The sequence below is a fragment of the Hemitrygon akajei genome, chromosome 18, assembly GCF_048418815.1.
Source record: "Hemitrygon akajei chromosome 18, sHemAka1.3, whole genome shotgun sequence".
Taxonomy (NCBI): Eukaryota; Metazoa; Chordata; class Chondrichthyes; order Myliobatiformes; family Dasyatidae; genus Hemitrygon; species Hemitrygon akajei.
Window position 1 is genome coordinate 52413948 of NC_133141.1, and position 19673 is coordinate 52433620.

The 19673-nt window shown below is 39.6% G+C and overlaps 1 protein-coding gene across 3 annotated transcripts; it reads left to right on the forward strand.

The window, feature by feature from the left end:
* Positions 1–1361: 1361 nt before the first annotated feature.
* Positions 1362–17122, forward strand: LOC140741457 (glycoprotein-N-acetylgalactosamine 3-beta-galactosyltransferase 1-like). 3 transcript variants are annotated; one of them, XM_073071675.1, is made up of 4 exons: positions 1362–1434; positions 7151–7346; positions 9284–9951; positions 15237–17122. In XM_073071675.1, exons 2-4 carry the CDS (start codon positions 7157–7159, stop codon positions 15423–15425), a joined length of 1047 nt encoding a protein of 348 aa, XP_072927776.1. In that variant the 5' UTR covers positions 1362–1434; positions 7151–7156; the 3' UTR covers positions 15426–17122. The 3 variants fall into 3 exon arrangements, with proteins under 3 accessions (XP_072927776.1, XP_072927778.1, XP_072927777.1); XM_073071677.1 differs by lacking the exon at positions 15237–17122 and adding an exon at positions 14573–15174; XM_073071676.1 differs by lacking the exon at positions 1362–1434 and adding an exon at positions 4253–4382.
* The last annotated feature ends 2551 nt before the right edge of the window (positions 17123–19673 follow it).

The window sequence follows — 19673 nt, forward strand, 5'->3', positions numbered from 1 at the left end:
GTGAGTCTATAGTTTGTCAAAACGGTCCAGTGTTGAGGTCAGTGAAGTTATCCCCTCTGATTCAAGAGCCTGTTGGTTGAGGGGTAATAACTGTTCATAAACCTTTTGATGTGGGACCTGAGTCTCCTGAACCTCCTTCCTGATGGCAGCAGCAAGAAGAGAGCATGGCCTGGATGGTGGGGGTCCTTGATGATGGATATTTGACAGTGCTACTTGTAGATATGCTCAATGGTGGGAAGGGCTGTGATGGACTGGGCTGTATCCATTACTTTTTGTAGACTTTTCTATTCAAGATGTTTCCATACCAGGCCATGATGGAATTAGTTAGTATACTCTCCACTGCACATCTACAGAAGTTTGCCAAAGTTTTAAGTGACATGTCGAACCTTCATAAACTTCTAAGAAAGTAGAGGCATTGCTATGCCTTCTTTATAATGGCACTTACGTGCTGGACCCAGGACAGGTCCTCTGAAATGATAATGAGGAACTTAAAGTTGCTGATGCTCTCCACCTCTGATGAGGACTGGCTCAGGGACCCCCGGTTTCCTCCTCCAGAAGTCAATAATCACCTCCTTGGTTTTGAGTGAGAGGTTGTTGCTGAGTCCCTTGAGTTTAGCTTCTATTAATCTGGTAGTGAGAAGTTTTCCTTAAACTCGCAGTTAGATTTATCGGCATCCATTGGAAATTATAAACTGTAGCTTTGTGTTCCCAGCAAGTGGTTCCATATCTGCTCTATTAAGTTCTGAAGATACTAAAGTATCTTGTTAGGTCAAGAGCCACAGACTGTTCTACTTTCACCCTTCTGAGTTTTTTGTACTTTCCAAGTGTAGGCACCTCCTTTTATAATAAGGGGACCATAAAATTCACCATACTCCAAGTATAGTCCAACCAATAGCAAATAAATATTCAAATGCTCTGCTGCAAATGAACCCTTGTTAGCCTGTATTACTTTAATGTGCACCTCTGTGGGCTGCTGCTTCTATACCAGCTGGACACTTGCTTCCACAGGAGGATATGGCCATCTTTATTCTTCCTGCCAAATCTTCCATTCTAATCTCTTCCATCCGGTGCCACCCGCTTTACACCAGCAAAGGGTTTGCACTTCCGAGTTCGTTCCTGATGCTCCAAAAAATATTGTGTTCTCAAAATGCTGCACAACAACGTCAAAAGGAGAGAATGTGTGATCCAAAAATAGGAATATAGTCCATTAGCCATAATGCTATAGTCCGGCTTCACCTTGAGGCTCATCAGGTGCGCCTTTACAAGCCAGCCCGCCTCTGGTGGGGTGAGAGATAAGGACTAGTATGACTCAGCTGTCATCTATAAAATCCCCAGCAGGTGTGTGGATTTGATTACAAATTAAACAATACCATCGAGGTTCTCCCGGTGTTGCAAGATTCCGAAGACTCTCTGTGAAAGTTTAAGTAGTAACAGGTACAATGAGGAAAATGTTCAGTAATTAATCCAATGGCATTAAGCAGTGGCTTCGTCGGGAAATGTGTTTACTTCTGGCTTGAGGTCATGAATAAAACGATGGATTTGCCTAAATAACCTTGGGAACAGGGCTGGACTCAGTGAAACTAGGCAAAGGGCAGATTAATTTGGCAGCTGTGCTTTCTGCTGTATATGTTTTAATTCTGTTTCCACTAAAAGGAGGAAACAATATTTTTTCAAAGGAAATTGAAAGGATCAGGGAGAGTTACTGATTAGTTATTGCCCTGAGAGGGTAGGGTGTGCTGCTGCCTTGAACGAATGCAGTCTTACCGATGAAGGTACTCCTGCAATGCTCCTTGACACAGACTCCCCACATTTAGACTCACGGATGCAATTTTTTTTCCAATTCAGAATGGTTTTTAACTTGGAGGGGATTCTGTGGCTCTCGCGAATCTTTCACCCTTGTTATTCCTGGTGGTGCATTCAAATGGTGTTGTCAGAGCAGCCTAGGCAAGTAGGTTCAGTGTGTCTGGTTGACTGTACACACTGTAGTAGAGGAAATTACCCCAGGTCTAAGTCTTGCTGTAAACTTTAATGATCAGGCGGCTTTTAAAAAAATTGTATGACATTCTGAAAGAAGGTTAAACAGCCTTGCATTTGTAATGTTGGTGAAACAGCTGGTATGCACAAATGTTCTGAGACCAAAGAGCCTATTCTGGCACAATCAAGGTGATACTGTTTCAACTGGCATAAATGTAGGCTTTTTAGGAAGTAGTTTTACAGCAAAATACCTTTAAAAATTATCCTTGGACTCATGATTCCTGAGTGAACTTTTCATGGCATTCTAAGTTTGCAACTTGGCAAACTCTGGCACCAAAACTCGATGTACGTGGATAGTAATTTCCTCTCATATGGTTTTATATATTTTGAAAAGTTCTGTTTCAGTTAATACTTTAGTCAGTTATCACTGTATTTCAATATTTATCTAGTGCTCTGATGTTTCAAAAGTGAAGTAAAGCATTGTTTTCTCATCTGCTGAAAAATTCCTTAATGTGTTTGATTACTCAAGTGTCTTTGATGTTGTGATAGCTACAGGGCATTAGGGATTTTCCATCACCTCTTGCTTTACTGCAGCAGACTTTGGAATTATTCATGCTACAGACTTTATTAGATCCTTGTATTGATCTTTATCATGGTCTGCAGAAGGAACAGCACTTTGCAGCTTACGACGATTCTGGTCCTTGGAGGATAAAATCTAGCCTGTTGTTGGAGCACCTGTGCCCCTTCAGCCATAGCCATTCGGAGCTCCTAATTGCCAGCCATTTTAATTGTCCTTCTCATTCTCAGACCAACCTGCCTACCCCCAGCTTCCTGCACTGTTAGGTGAGAACAAGTGTGAACTATAGGAACAGAGCCTCATATTCTGCCTGAGTCATTAACAACCCAACAGCATTGAACATTGAATTCTCGCACTCACTCTCTCAAGCACACCTCTCCCAGTCTCCGATCACCCTGTTTCCTTTCCCTCCTTCACCTACTCCATCTGCCCTCCCACACACTACTCCCACTGAGTTCCTTTTCTTATTTGGATCCGCCTTTCACTTTCCTTTCCTATCAGATTTCAATAATCCCCTCCTATTCTTTACTACTTCCACTCTTCCATCTACCACCACCTAGTCTGAATTCTCCTGTTGTTTGCCAGCTCTTGCTTCACACCCTCCCCTCACCATTTTATATTGGCCATCTCTCCTCTTTCAATCCAAATGAAGGTACTTGACCCAAGCTGCCAGCTGTCCATTTCCCTCTACAGATGCTGTCTCCCTGCACGTTGTTACTGTTGTAGTACAAGTTGTTTATTATGATGTCTTTTGTTTATCCTACAACTCATCCTCAACATTAACAGCTTTGGTTTTCACCTACTTACCGACCGGCCAACTGAGTGGAACAGGCCCTTCTGGCACTGCTCAGCAATCTCCCGATTCAACCCCAGCCTAATCACAGGACAATTTACAATGACCAATCAACCTACTGACCGCTGCGTCTTTGGACTGTGGGAGGAAACCAGAGCACCCAGAGGAAATCCATACGGTCACAGGGAGAACGTACAAACTCTTTACAGGCAGTGGCAGGATTCAATTACCATTTATCCTCACCTCCACATCTTTCTCTCCATCTTATAATGTTTAATGATACTAGCGATTTGTTTGCTCTGTACAGTCAGATAGTTTGTTCAGTAAAGAAAGTGATAGTTCAGTCTATCCCAGCATTTAGCAATAAAGCTATAAAGGCATTTACAGTATATTCATGGTCATGACCTGGCAAAGAGGGCGTGACCAGCAAAGTATTTGGCAGCTGAGCATAAACAGCACAATAGAAGAATTTGGAGGAAGCGAGAAAAGAGGATTCATGACTAAAAGCTAAAGTGACTTTAATGTGTTACCCTTTGGTGCAGATAAATGTACTCAACTTCATACAGAAGGAATTCTCTGTCCTCAGTTAATTTGATTGGTTTAGATATTATTTCATCCACTGAAAATGATTTTTTTACAATGAAAAGAGACTAAATTCTAGATATCTGAAAATTCACGTCCAATTTGCATGTGCAAATATGTATAATACATACAGTATATGAGATATACTGTATGTTAATATAATATGAGATATACTCTATGTACATGTGCCATGCCATTTAAGATGGTTGCATAAATTTGATGCGCTTGTTTTGTCAGATCTTCATGTCTCTCCATGGCTCTTCATTTCCCCTGCACCAGCCACAGTCAGAATAACACATTGGAGTTAACACATTGGATGTAGAGAATGGACCTTGAGAAAAGTGGGAGACCCACAACAAACTTGATGTCAAATAAGATTTACCTGTGAACTAGCAGCTTTGGGGACCAATTTGAGACCACAATACCATTGGAGCATATAATGGCATCTCACCCTGAGTGAGTACCAACAAGCGTGGATGTGGGTGAGAAGATCAGCCAACACAGCAAAGGAAATACTGTGACCTGGCTGACATGGCTGAATTTGAACAGGGGTTTCTGGTTTGTTTGTCCAGGTCTTTGACACTGTGAATGTTCCCTTACAAGTGTTAATCAGTTGGGCCTTGTAATTCAGGGTAATTCCATAGCGAAAGCAGGAAACATATCTGTGTTCAGTTCTTGCATTAGCCAGGACAAAGGTTTAGCCCCCATTTGAGCTCTAGAAGCAGAATACAATTCTCATTGTTACTTCTGAAACTATTACAAAATGAACACCGCTGCCTGTAAGGAATTTGTATGTTCTCCCCATGACCTTGTGGGCTTTCCCTGGGTGCAGTTCAAAGGCGTACTGGTTGGTAAGTTAATTGATCATGGTAAATTGTCCCATGAGGAAGCTAGGATTACGTCAAGGGGTTGCTGGGTGACGCAGCTCAAAAGGCCTATTCCACACTGTGTCTCGATAAATAAATAAATTGTAACTTAGCTAAATGCAATTTTTTGCCCCAGAAAAGTAAAAATGGGTGGCTATAGGAGCTCACACTGATATATTTAGTGCATAAACGATCTAAACGGAACATAATTCCTGAAACAGGAATTTTGCATGTAAACTAAGAGTTAGTGTAAGGCTCAGCAAAGAAGTTGAAAGGATACAACTCATTGTATTAAATGATTTCCCATATGTACCCTGTTTATATTTTTGTTTTTGCAAACCAAGTAATGGGCTCTCCTGGCTTGTCCCTGTAACCTTTGACATCCTTACTATTTGAGAGCCTTTGTTTTAAATATACCTAATAACTTGGCCTCCACTGCTGTCTGCAATATTAGGAACATGATAAAAGAGGTGTTAATAAACATTTTAATGGAACGTAGAGTTGTTGAGAAGGTAAATTCCCAGACTCTGAGTTAACTTGTGGGTGGTAGGGTAGTGTAGTGGTTAGTGAAATGAGGGGTTAGCTCAAGGCGTTCCAGAGATCGGATTTCAATTCTGGCACTGCTCTGCAAAGAGCACATCCTCCCCATGGAATGCGTGAGATTTCCCCGGGTTCTCTAGTTTCCTCCCACAGTCCAGTGATGTACCAGGTAGGTTAAAATGGTCATTGTAAATTGTCCCGTGATTAGATTAGGGTAAAATCAGAGTTGTGGGGCTAATGGGGCAGTGTGGCTCAAAGGGACAGAAGGGCCTACCCCACACTGTATCACAAAAGAAATAACCAGAATGATGGAAACTTTAGATTGGCTTCAATGGTCTGAGAGTGCTGAAGTGCAAAGAAGCTGGTGAGAAATTCTTTCTACCTGCCATCTAGTATACAATGTTGGAAGGTGTATTAGTTTTCATTGAGGGTTGTATGAGGCCTGACTGATAACTTTCAAGATTAATTAACTCTCCAGTAATGGTTGTCAAATCTCAAACAGAAGGCAGGTCAGTGACATTTTTTATTTACTCAATCAGGTATTTTGAGATCCAGTAAAAGTGACCACAAACCGAATTGTCCGGCAGAGAAAGCAGGATCTCCCAGTTTTAATTCCACGTCCCATTCTCATTCTGATATGTCTATCCATGACCTCCTCTACTGTCAAGATGAAGCCACGCTCAGGTTGGAGGAACAACACCTTATGTACCGGCTTGGTAGCCTCCAACCTGAAGGCATGAACATTGACTTCTCTAAATTCCTTTAATGCCCCTCCTCCCCTTCTAACCCCATCCCTAATATATTTAGTTTTTTTTCCCCCTCCTTTTTTTTTCTTTCTCTGTCTGCCCATCACTCTGCCTGTTCTCCATCTCCCTCTGGTGCTCCCTTCCCCCTTTCTTTCTCCCTAGGCCTCCCGTCCCATGATCCTTTCCCTTCTCTAGCTCTGTATCCCTTTTGCCAATCACCTTTCTGGCTCTCAGCTTCACCCCACCCCCTCCGGTCTTCTCCTATCATTTCGCATTTTCCCCTCCCCCTTGTACTTTCAAATCTCTTACTATCTTTCCTTTCAGTTAGTCCTGACGAAGGGTCTTGGCCTGAAACGTCGACAGCGCTTCTCCCTATAGATGCTGCCTGGCCTGCTGTGTTCCACCAGCATTTTGTGTGTGTTGCTTGAATTTCCAGCATCTGCAGATTTCCTCGTGTGTACAAACCGAATTTCACGATTTTAGGGTTAAGCTAGCAATCTGACTTGTCAAGTCAGGCCAGGGTGTATGGAGCTGTTTACAGAAGGTAATGTCATATTGGCTTTGCTATTGTTATAATGGAGCTTTAATCTAATGAGATGATATCTTTAATTTGAATGTTTCCAGTGTCAGCATTGACTCTCCTAATGGTGAATCACAATCAAAGTAGTTAAACATGCACGTGCAAAACTCTTGTTGCTGACCATTCTCTAAAATCAATCCTTCAGTTAATTGATTTGTTGATATTACATTACATTGCACAGGTAACTTGTCCAGTGTGGGTAAATATTACTGTGAATATATGTTTAAAAGAAATTTAAATATTTTTGAATGTACAGGTACATTTTTCTTTATTTTTCCTTCCACTTCCAACTTCACTAATAATAAAGCCTTGCCCTTTGAGTTTTAAGCTGTTAGAAAGCTAACAGTTAAATGTACAATTTTGGCCTTGAGCAAGTCATATTGAAATCTATTTTGCATAACTGTCGATAAAGTAGTGCCCTGGTAAGATTAAATGGAGCTTAATTCATGGTCTTTCTCAAATTAAACAGTGATTTGTTTTTGTCGTTCTCAGAAAACGATGGCAGTTTCAAGATCCATGAGCTCCTTTATCAAATACATCGTTGGAATTGTCATGGGAATTTTCATTTGCTCTTATATCATTAACATGGCCAAATTACATATGCAAGGCAACACTCAAATTAATCACAATCGTTACAGCTTCCATTATTACAGGTTCCGTGGAAAAGGAATGATGAATTATAGTTCAAGTAAGTAACTAATCTGTTATGTGTCACTGAAATAGATAAGCAATGACTTAGCTGATCATTTTACCTCTATTAGTCAGCAAGGCTGCTGCAATTCAATTTTTATTTAATTTCTTTTTATCCTGAACATTTATTCTTCATTCTTCTGAAACAGACACTTCCAAAATTCTCAAGTCCTCTTTGAATTAGTGAATCATAGATTGACTACAGTCAAAAGGAGGCAATTTGGCTGATCAAATCTACGTTATGTGGAACTACTGATGTCTTTTCAGGTTGAATCTAATCAACCCTAGATACTTAGTTATCTTCCTTTACTCCCTCCCTTGTCTAGAAAAGTTGCAACATTTGCTGAGCTAGCCAAAGAAAAAATGAATAAGGAATTTTTCTGTGCTTATTCTCAATGTTTCAGTTTAAAATCACATTCCACAGAACAATACAAAGTATTTTACATTTGGACAACTCTGAGTCACTATCGATTCCTAACTGGCTCACTCATTTCAGCTGCTTTGAGATCTCCCATAGTCTGGCATATTTATTTGCATATCCCAAATTATTATGCCATCAAAATTTATGAAGGATGAGTTGGTAACCAAGCCAGTTAGTTTCCTCTAATCAAATAATGACCAAGAAGCTTATGGTTGGAGTCTGTGAGAGCCGAGTTTACATCACTGATAACAAAAAATAAACTGCAGAAATTGAGGACAGAAACAGACAGACACGGGGGAGACACAAAAATGGGACAGAAAGGAGGTGAGAGAGATTCAGAAAGTGGTTGGGCTTTGTTCTTTCTCTATTTCTCTCCACCTCCCTCCCCATCTCTCTCTCACTCTATCCCTACAATTCTTCTCTCCTTTATTTCTTCCATCTCATCTCCCAAGCCCTTCTTTCACCCAGTTTCTGTTTATCTCTTTCTGTCCATTTTTTTCTATTTTTACCTCATGTATCTTCTCCTTCCTGTTTTCCTCCCCAAACTCAGACCCAATCGGAAGCTGTATTCTTACTTTGCAGCTCCTGTCACCTTGCAATCTCACCCAAAATAAAGCATATTTGTTGTGCATGCTAGGCAGTGAGTGGTGAACAAATTAGCTGATAATGGGCCATGTGACCAGTAGCCAGTGGAAAGGTGATGAAAATCAGGATCCATAAGAGGCACGATTGAATGACAAGGATAATAAGATCAGAGGAGTTTACACAAATAGGAGGAAACTGACAGAGGGGATTGAAGGAGGGTCTCGGCCTGAAATATTGACTATCTATTCACTTCCATTGATGCGGCATAAACTGCTGAGTTCCTTCAGCATTTTGTGTGTGTTGCTGGGGATTGAAAATTGTGAAGTTTAAATTATATTAGTCTCGATTTTAAGGTGCAATATTTTTCCGTGGACCATTTAAAACCAAAATCCAGATGTTTACTTCTGGACCATTAAAATATTACTCTTCTATTGTTGTTTCATGCAATTAAAATGTATTTTTTTGCAAATGTATTATTATTCAAGATTAAATCATAATGTAACGTTGTAGTATTAAATGTTAACAAACACAGAATTTGATGGATATTTTAATGCATATTTTAATCTTATTGCTGTATTTTAAATTTTGATTTTTTTTTGAGGCAGCTGAATTTCTCAAGGTTTAAGCATTTGAAGGCTTTGAATAGGATGGGCTCAGAAAGAGATTAGCCTAAAATGTGTAAATGGCTATTAAATGGCTATTGATATCCAAAGCCAACATACATGTGCATTTTGAATAACTGTGCGATTACCACAAACTCCAGAAATTCCCACTCTCCCACATTAGTTTCTCCCAAATGATAATAGGTGGTCATCACTGAATTTCCAGCATTAGCAGCACTTTGCTTTTCAAATGACATTTATACCATAACCCACTGTTGTCAGTTTGGATCAAGTGATGGAGTTGCAATGTGTTTTTATTGTTGGCAGAAATAAATCACTCAGTAGCAGATGACTTGCATGAGAAGGTGCGCATCCTTTGTTGGGTGATGACTTCGCCTGTCAACCTGGAAACAAAAGCCAAGCATGTCAAAGCCACCTGGGGCAAGCGCTGCAACACTCTGCTGTTCATGAGCTCGGAGAGCAATCCAGATTTTCCTGCAATCGGACTGGAAACCAAAGAGGGCAGAAAACAGCTGTACTTGAAAACCATTAAAGCCTTCCATTATGTGCACCAACACCATATCAATGAGGCTGATTGGTTTATGAAGGCTGATGATGATACCTATGTCATTGTCGAAAATCTCAGGTTTCTTCTTTCAAAGTACAACCCCGATAGGCCTGTGTACATGGGCAGGCATTTTAAGATGTATAACAAACAGGGCTACATGAGTGGAGGATCTGGTTATGTTTTGAGCAGGGAAGCATTGAAAAGATATGTGGCAGCCTTCAAAAATGACACCTGTCGTCATACTTCCCATATTGAGGATGTGGAACTGGGAAAATGTATGGAAATACTTGGAATTGCTCCTGGAGACTCCAGAGATAACCACCTAAGAGAATCATTTTTGCCCCTTTCACTGGAGAATCTTCTGATGAGAGGTCGTTATAACAAAGACTTCTGGTTCTGGAAGTTCACCAATTACACAGCTAAAGACGTAAGTCCATTACTCATAGCATGTCTTTATATAGCACCTATTAATGGAGCAAAATATCAAGTATAATGAGGACAAAGGACCCATTTAAGTGAGCTGTGGCTGTTATCTATCAGAACTTGCAGTCTAATCAATTTATAAACAGCTGGGGTGAAGGGCACAACCTAGCAAAGGTCAGGCACATGTGAACGTGCATACACACGCACACACGTCTGCATACATGCTCAATCAAATGCACAAACACACCACACACACAGGCACTCAGATACAAACAGCCAGGCATGCATACACCCAACTTGTGACCCCACAGTCCCAGTAATTCTCCTAAGTTACGTCAAACAGGTGGGTTAGAAAAGTGCAGGTCAAATCTTCAGAGGTTCCAGGTATAAATCGCACATCAACCCTCTCTGTCTTCACCATATTATTAACTGAGAGTGTGGAATAAAATCAGGAAATTCTGGAAACACTTGGCAGGTTAAGCAAGATAAATGGTGTCTATGTTTCAGGTCAAAGATCCTTGAACAGAACTTTGAAAGAAAAAAGTTTTAAGCTGCAGAGTGGTTTAAGAGGGGTGGGTTGGACAAAGGGAATATCTTTGGTGTGGAATCAAGTTTGCAGCTAGTAACTTGTTGATGGAGTCATCTGACTGATGGATTAATAAATGCAGCTGGAGAGAGAGAAAACAAAGGGAACACAACAAGTACTGTGAAATACAGGTCAGATTAATAGGAAGTACCCGGACAATCAGACCGTATCAGCAGAGGGGGAAAAACTTAGTTAAATTTACAAGTGGTTAACCTATAGCAGAACTGACCAGATCCGATCTGTACAGAGAAAGCAAGTTACCTGTGTAATTGTTAAACTCGATACCAAGTCTTGAAGGGTACAATGTGCCCAGAAGAAAGATGAGATAATGTTCCTCAAAGCTTTTACTGAGTTTCATTGCAACAGAGCAGAAGCCACATACAGATAGGCTATTGCCCTCATGTGAGGGAGAATTAAAGTAACAAGCTTAGGGTTGTCCCTGACGATTGAATAAAAATGCTTTGTAAAATGATCACTCAATTGGCATGTGCGTGACTTTCAATTATTTAAGATTTCAAGCATTTTCAGTTTTGTTTTTATTTTCAGCCCTGACAATTTTTATTTCTTAACCCAGAGACTGCACCCATTTATCATGCTTGCTATATTGCCCTGGGGGAGATCAACAAGCGGATACAAACCCAAGATAGAAAATAGAGGCCCAGTGACCTACATAAATTATCAAAAGCCATCCCGTCACAAAAACAGCCTGGACACGATGGGGAAAATGGCCAATTGTGGGTGCTCTTCAAATATTGGCTACCCCGTGGAAAGTTTGGATTGTGAGCTTTGAAATCCTCCTTTTTACTTTCCACAACTGGCTTGGCAAAGTGCTACAGTGACATTCTTCCCTAATCTAGCTAACTAGTTACACTTGAACAGGATGAGAGCCCGCCCAAAATATTTCAATTGGCCTGAGACCAGTGTTTTGAAATGGGTTGGTGATGTGGGCAGGCAGGAAGACCACTCCATTCCAGATTCATAAGTACACACCAGAAATTTCTGGCAGCCTCTCCTCTGAGCCATCAAAGAGGCTGACTTGACCTTGTTTATGGAACGCGTTTCACTCCTGTGGGAAGCAGCCAGCTTTCTGATTGATTTGGCATGGGAGCCTAACCTTGAGTCGCTGCAGAGTGCAGATTTTACAGAGAGAGAGAGACAGACACACACACACACCTCTTTAGCTTTACAGTGATGACAATCAGTTAAAGGGCCAGGCACTGGCTTTGATTGTAAAGGACAGTTTACATTTCTGTAACAAAGTACAGTATAGTGGTTACCAGAGTCCTGTGGATATACTGTACCAGTTGTACTTCTCAAAGACAAAGAAAGCATTTGTTTCTCAATGACATCACAAAGACAGTAATTTGAATTTCAGTAAGTCCATGTATGTGAATCCAGCAAACTTTCATGCAACATTCCAATGTTGAAATGATAAACAGGTTGATTGGAAGTGGATTTATTTTTTTATCTGCTGGATGTATTAAAAACAATTTGCATTGTGATACCTGGCAATATCTGTACAGGCTTTGCCAGCCTTACTTTTAAAGTTGTCCATTCATGCAAAGCATTCTCCTTCAGTGTACAGTATTTATGGTCAGCATTGGGTTTTGACAGGATATGATGCCATGCTCAGAGGTTAATGCAGAACAAGGTTGCAATCTGAATGCCTCAGAAGATTTTTAGGGATCGTTGCAGAATGTGATTTAAAATATAGCTGCTTCCTTTAAATGGATTTATCCCAGACTCTTAATGGATCATCCAATGATCTAAAATCCTGCTGGAATAATTTACTGTAACATGGCCCTGATATTTACCATTGGTGGGAGCTTGAGTTAATGGTTTATCTGAAGGATGTCAGATCTCCTTGTGACTACACTTTTTGAAGAAGATAATGATATTTTATGAAGTGAAGGACCATGCTCTTACCTATACATGGGATGTGAGGTTAATGATATAATCCAGATAGGCCAATTGGAGGTTTAAAATTCACTTATGGAAATGTTCTGCTTGGTTGCTATTCCAAAACCTGTGGAAAATAAATAAGAAAAGTTTCACAGCAGGGCTTGGTGCAAGATTAGACAAACAGAACATCATTTATACCACACCTTTCATGACATCAAGATGTCCTAGATACCTACAGAACATGGAGCAGTACCACGCAGGAACAGGTGCTTCATTCCATAATGTCTGGGCTGACCGTGTTGCCAAATTAAACTAATCCCATCTGCCTGCACAGGATCCATATCCCTCCACTCCCTACCTGTTCATGTGACTGTCTGACTGCCTCTTAAACAGCACCATCATGTTTGATTCCACTACCACCCCTGGCAGTCTGTTCCAGGCATCTAAAGCTCTGTATAAAAGAACTTGCCTCACACACCTCCATGAAACTTTCTCCCTTTACTTTGAAGCTATGCCCTCTTGAACACTTTGGAAGCACTGACATTATTGTAATGTAGGTAGTAGAACATCTCTTTTGTGCACAGCAAGATCCCATAAAGATTCTGAATCAATCACCATGTAATCTATTTCCGTGGTATCTGTTGAGCAATGAATATGGACCAATGGTCAGCAATCCCTTGTTCCTCTTTGCAGTGTTGCCAGTGGATCCTTTGCTTTCACCAGAGAGGATGGCAGGGTCTTTGTTCCATCCTCTATTTCAGCCAGAACATCTCCGATTGTAAGGATTGTCACTCAGGATGTTGGAAATAACCAACAGACCAGGCAGCCTCTGCGGAGTAATAATAAGAAATAAAATTTTAGGTCAATAACCTTTCGTCACACACATTGTGAGGGAAGGCAGAGAGAATATTGGAAAATCAAATGGAAGATCCACTTAGCAAAGTATGATCGTGCAAAAGTATCAAATATGATAGCCTAAAAAAATCAAAATCAATGAAATTAATATTGTTCAGCAGAAGTGTGAAACTATTTTCTTATCTGTGCAAAACAATACATTGGTCGAGTTGATGTCTATAACTTTCAATGAGAGAAGTCCTGGCTGATTTTATTGTAAAGGCTAATAAAAAATACTTAAATCAAAAATTGGACCTACATTATTTTACTAGAGTATTACAGTATTTTACCTGTGGCATGGCCCTTGTAAGAAGCAGATATAATTTATCACCATCATTCTTGTTCATCCTGTAGTTCAACAAATCACCAAGTGTTTATTGTATTTTATAATCTCCTGAGTTTACAGCCTTCAGACTCATTTGGTGGCAGCTGGCAAACAAAGAGTTGTCAGCAAAGCAAATATTACACATAGAGGGATAGATTTGTGAGTATACTTTGGGCTGATTATGGTGTCATGACCCTGGAATGAAAATGACTCCTGGCCACTGAACAGATGTAGTGAGAGGCGTTGGTGGTACTTATCAATTTTATTTCCTTGAAAAGTTATTCCTATTGTGGAATGTTTCACATTTAAAACTTATCATGTGAGCCATATATTTAATCAGTGATCAAAACAAACTGCACAAATGTCAGCTGTCGCAGTTTATAACTGATCCATTCTGATCAAAGGATCCAGGGATTGGGCTGTGCCTGAAAGTTGAATTGTATATCAATTGAATACAGAACAAAAATTCCTGCTGCTTGCAGTGGTGGTACCCTACATTTTCTTAGACTGACACCATCTTGGCTGCCACATTATTTCAAGAACCATTTTGATAAGGAATGTCCTCAATTTAAGCTTTGGCTTCTACAAAATTATCTAAGATCAGACAGACTAATGATGTTCGAACCCAATGAGGATAAGATTTTAACTTTTTGTTCAGACAATGGAAATTAGAAATCTGCAGTAGAAATCTCCATTGAAAGAATGGGGAGTTCCCTTGATGTCTTAACCAACATTTTTCCCTTGATGAAAATAAAATTGTAATCAATGAACTTTGTCCCATTTGGGGGGGGGGGAACAAAATAAATCATTCAGTTATTCATTAATTAAGTGAAGTAAAACCTGTACTTCAAAGTAATTCTTTGTGAATAAGGAGTATCAAGATCTAAGATAAATGCAAATCTTTTCACTCATATCCAGATCTATCAATGCATGAAGGTAATGAAGCTTATTGGAATGACAGCAGTGCAGGGAGGAATGACTCGGGTCAGGAAGTTATGTGGTGATACCTTTTGAGTAAATGTACAAACCAGATTGACTGAGAATGGGAAGTTGTATGAAGTATGGGTGATAGGTTATCATGTGATTATCTCCAAACAGATTTAAAATCAATTATAAAATGATAGTGACCTGTGCCCTTGACACCAGTACAACCTGTCATCTTTAGAGGGGAAAATTGTCTCGGGTTGCTCGAGACTTCCACTGTTTGTAATTCATGGGGAACTCAGTTTTGAGATGGATTGGTATATTTAAGGAAAATGTTGTGCTCAGAGTTTATAATAACCTGAAATACTTGAATATTGAAACTTGAATGACAATTGTTTAATGCTATTTAACCAATAGTATTGTAATGTATCAATTCAAGTTGTCAGTCCCACCCAATTCGCAACCTCAGCAACAAAGTTAGTAATATTTTGGAATTCAGTATAATGTTTTATAACTCAAATTTCTTAAATTCTGCTTTGGAAAAAGATTTTTGTATCTGTGTAAACATAATAAAAGTGATGTGTATGTTTTAGAAACTTGTGAGAATGTTGTTTTTCTATGCTTTTGCTGGTGACTAATACTTTCCTTTATTTCCCAGGGGCCTGAATGCTGTTCTGACTTGGCAATTTCCTTTCACTATGTAAAGCCCAAGTTCATGCATATTCTGGAGTTTTATATTTACCATCTGCGTGCTGCAGGTTACAAATACAGAAAAAGTACTCATTTCCCAGACCCACCCAAGGTGTTAGAACTGCCCAAAGAAGGGAAGAGCAAGTTGAGAAGATAAAATGATGGCACAGTGTCCAGGAAGCATGTGCCAATGCCATTTCCATCTTCACTGAAAGTATGTCCAGTTGAGGGAGTGACATCATTTTTACATAAACTTGTGCCATGTCTTTAATATAGTAAAGCATTTCAAAGTGCTTCTTGGGACATCTGTCAAATAACACTTGACATCAAAACACACGAGGAGAAATGGGGCCAAACACTTGGTTAAAGAAAAAGGGAAGGAAGAGCAGCTTGAAGGAAAAGAGTGAGATGGACAAATTTGGGAAGGAAATTCCAGAGGTTGAAGCTTTGAATTGAATGCATGCTTACCGATAGCGGAGGAATTCAAACTGACAGTGCATGAGCTCATTTTTGTATCAATATGAATCATTTAGATGGCTTAATTTCAGAAGCCTTCTCTCAGATGGGATAGCTATCAGCAGGTGTCAAAACTCTGCCACTGTTCAGGGGATGTTTCATCTGGCAAAGGGTCAAAGTCCATGGCTGTAACTTTGCTGGTGCAACCACCGTCCTTCTCACTTTTGAAGATCTTGGAGCTTCCACAGTGGAGGATGTCAGGCAAATTCAGACTCGGGTTAAAATAACATCTGACTGTATTACGAAAGTACAGCAGATTATTTTACTTGCTACTGAGTGTTTCAATATTTGCAAGGAATCTCTTGGATTTGATCAGTAATTGTAAGGAACACTCAGATGTGCTGAGTAGGGGATACAGAACAGATGTATGTTTGCACAGAGTCACTCAGAATGAGTGAGCCCATGTATTGGGTTGGTATCTGCAGGGGCCCCAATCAGAGAGGCATGATATTTGCAAGGTGTAACAGAAAATAATAGGATTTAAACTTGCATTCTCACATATCTTCTTATACCATAGATGGAAGCCATTTCACCCATCAAGTCCATGCCATCTCTTGGATAAATCCCTTCAGTTCCATCCCCAATTATCACTCATGTGCCCATCAACTCCACCCTGATTCTCCTGTCATTTAACTGCCCAGCATGGCTTTGGGATAAGGGAAGAAAATGGTGTACCCATGGGTTTTCACAGGGAGAACATGCAGACTCCACACAAACAGTACCCAAGATCAGAATCAAACCTGGGTTGCTGGAACTGTGCAGCAGTTTGCACTGTGCTGTCCTCAAACAGTCAATATTTCCAAGGCGTACTGCAGAATATCAAAGAATAAACATAAGGCATCTGTGCCCATAGAAGGCTATTTGGCCAACTAAAATGAAATACCTAGCCTAATTCTGCCTTCTAGCAGTAGATCCCATGCCCTGTAGAGATGCAATTTTCAGCCTCTTCTATTCTTTCAGGCAATTAATTTGAAACTTCCACTTTATTCTGGTTAAAAAGAAAATGCATTAATCTCCTATTTAATCTTTCTACTAATTACTTCAATTTTATGCCACTTGGTTTGTTTTCAGTCCTGCCAGGATAATAGGTCCTTCCAACTTACTCCATCAAGGCCATCTCTTTTCCAGGTCAAACAGCCCAAACCTGATAAACCTTTCTGTGTAGCCAGAGTTTCTGCAGTCTTAGCAACAACCTCTCTACTCCCTTTCCAGTGTGACAGCAATTGTTCTGTAAGCAAGTGACATTCCTAAAGTTGGAAGGGAGGTTGTTGGCAGAGTGGGGAAATCCAAAGTTACACATATTTCATTTTTAATTAATCAAAATGGGGGGGGGGGGGAGAAGCAAGCAAAAGCCATTCCAAATGGTATGTATACACATTCAAATATTTAACAATTAGAAAAACACTGTAATACCTCAATTAAGTGTCAATTAACTAAATTACAATGACCTTTATCTCCATTCCATGATGTTAGTGCAACTAAAACCAAGATAAATGATAATGTGCATGCATAGAGTCAGTGAGTGAGAGCAATATACGTTAGTTAATAAGGATTAATTTTGGGTGGTAGCCAGTTTTGTGTAATTGCTAAATGTTTAACTAGTTCCGATACTTGAGGTCTTCCTTTTAGGGCAGAGGCAAATGATCTGGCTGATGTATCTTTATTACCAATTAAACATCTTGACAAAAAACTTATTTTGCATCATCTTTTGAGCCTGCTGTCTTCTCTATAATCCAGTAGTGCATCAGTACCTCATCGTTTTATGTGGAGAATTTCATTATCTTTCTGGGACTGAATTACACAGAAAACGTGCAACAAAAAGATTTCATCAAATCACTTGTTCATTTTGCTGAAAAATTGCATGTTATTCTGAACAGCTTACACCTTATAATTCACTCCCATCTCCATTAACATCAGAGCCTTCCCTTTTGACTTGATGGTTTTGACACTTTCTGGTATGCAAGCTCTCAGCAGTTCACAGATGCCCAACCTCCGTTATTTGATCATTGAGGAATGAGACATCTCAATAGAACATAGTCCCTTACATAGACACTTACAAGACAAAGGCACATGTCTCACTCATGGTTACACTCGTGTTTTAACACTTATACTCACACTTCTACATACATTCACACTCTCATACATAAACGCATTGGCACATGCATGCATTCCGGGCTACCCACATATATACACTGATAAACGCACAAAAATGTACATACACATCATCACTAACTCACAACCACACATTCTGTCAGCACACACCTACATACAGACTTAGATTCACTTAAACAGGATTTACAAGCTGCAGGAATCCTGGGCAGGGCACACAATTAAAATTAAAGTTATGACACATTTCATAATCCTTTCCTCTAAATTCTGCAGCAATGATATTTCATCAGTTGCAACTGGTATTTGGCAGAAGGCGATGGGAAAAAAACATTATCACGTCAATTATGTTTATTCTGGAACCATCACTGCCAGCACTTTTAATTTGTTTCACATGTGCTCAACTCCTGACACTCAGCAATGCATGATCTGACCCAGCGATCTCTGCCTCTTGAAGAAAGTCTTTCATGATTCATCTCTACAAATCTATCAAAAATGCTTGAAGATTGCTGCTTGTTTACTTGTGGTATGAACACAGCTTCCTGCAGACTGTAAACAAACACTGAGACACAGTTCTGCAACTTGTTCTAAAATGGGACAGTATTAAAAATAAGTCAAGCAAGGGTCCTGCAGTTGAAAGCAAACATCTAGAGCAAACTGGTTATGTGCTTCAAAGGGGTAGAAGGGCTGACTCCATAAATATAAAGATTAACTAAGTGGAATTGAAGGATAGCAGTTTTTAAAATAGTAAGTAAAACTTGAGGTGATTCTCAATTCCCCTACTTTCTCAATGGAAAATAGTAGCAGATGAAACTGATTTGGGGGATAAGCAGTGACAGTATGAAATGTTTTACAAAGAAAGCAAATGATGACACTTTGTTCTCACTTTAATAAAATACACACATGATATTTCCCTAAGACTGGGTGTGAATCAATTCCCAATATCTGCACTGTTGTAACCATTTATAAGAATCAGAATCTGATTTATTATCATTGGCAATCTGTATGTCATGAAATATGCTGTTTTGTGGTAGCATAAACATTACTATAAGTTATAGAAAGTAAATAAATAGTGCAAAAGAGCAAAAGCGACACAGCATTCATGGACCATTCAGAAATCTGATGATGGAGGAGAAGAAGCTGTTCCTAAAACATACAGTGTGGGTCTTCAGGCTCCTATACCACCTCCCCGATGGTAGTAATGAGAAGAGGGCATGTTCCCAGATAGTAAGGGTTCTTAACAGCAAAGATAATGATTATGACACTATGGAGATGGCAGAAGACTAGTTAAGTTGCTAGACTAGTATCCAGAGTTTTGGAATGGAGATTTAGGGATATAAGTTCAAAACTCTCATCAATAGCTGGGAATTCATACTTAAGTAAAATATGGAATTTTAAAAATCACTACTGAAGCTGCCATTTGCTGTAAAAACCCATCTGGTTCAAGGAACAAAATCTAATGTACATACTCATCTGATCTCCAAATCCACAGCTTTGAGGTTGATTCTTAACTACCCTTTAGAATTGGCCTTGGCAGTGATGTCCTATTCCATGAACAAAATTCAGTGATCTAGGCTGGAGGCTTGGGTTGGTGAAGTAATGTTCAAATATTTGCTGGAATTCTTTTTTCTTTATTGGTATCTTCTTGTTTTGAAGGAAGATGTTTTAGATCACTCAGAACACATTAACAACAGATCTTAATACCCAAATAGTTGGGTTTGTCCTTCTAAATACTCCACAGTGAATGGCAGAAATATTAGGGAAGCATAGCCATCGCTTGAAT

Excerpts from the sequence above, each read along its gene's own strand:
- LOC140741457 (XM_073071675.1), top strand. The coding sequence starts at position 7,157 with ATGGCAGTTTCAAGATCCATGAGCTCCTTTATCAAATACATCGTTGGA. Across the intron at positions 7,347-9,283 it reads AATGATGAATTATAGTTCAA|AAATAAATCACTCAGTAGCA; the intron begins GTAAGTAACTAA and ends TATTGTTGGCAG. Across the intron at positions 9,952-15,236 it reads CCAATTACACAGCTAAAGAC|GGGCCTGAATGCTGTTCTGA; the intron begins GTAAGTCCATTA and ends TTTATTTCCCAG.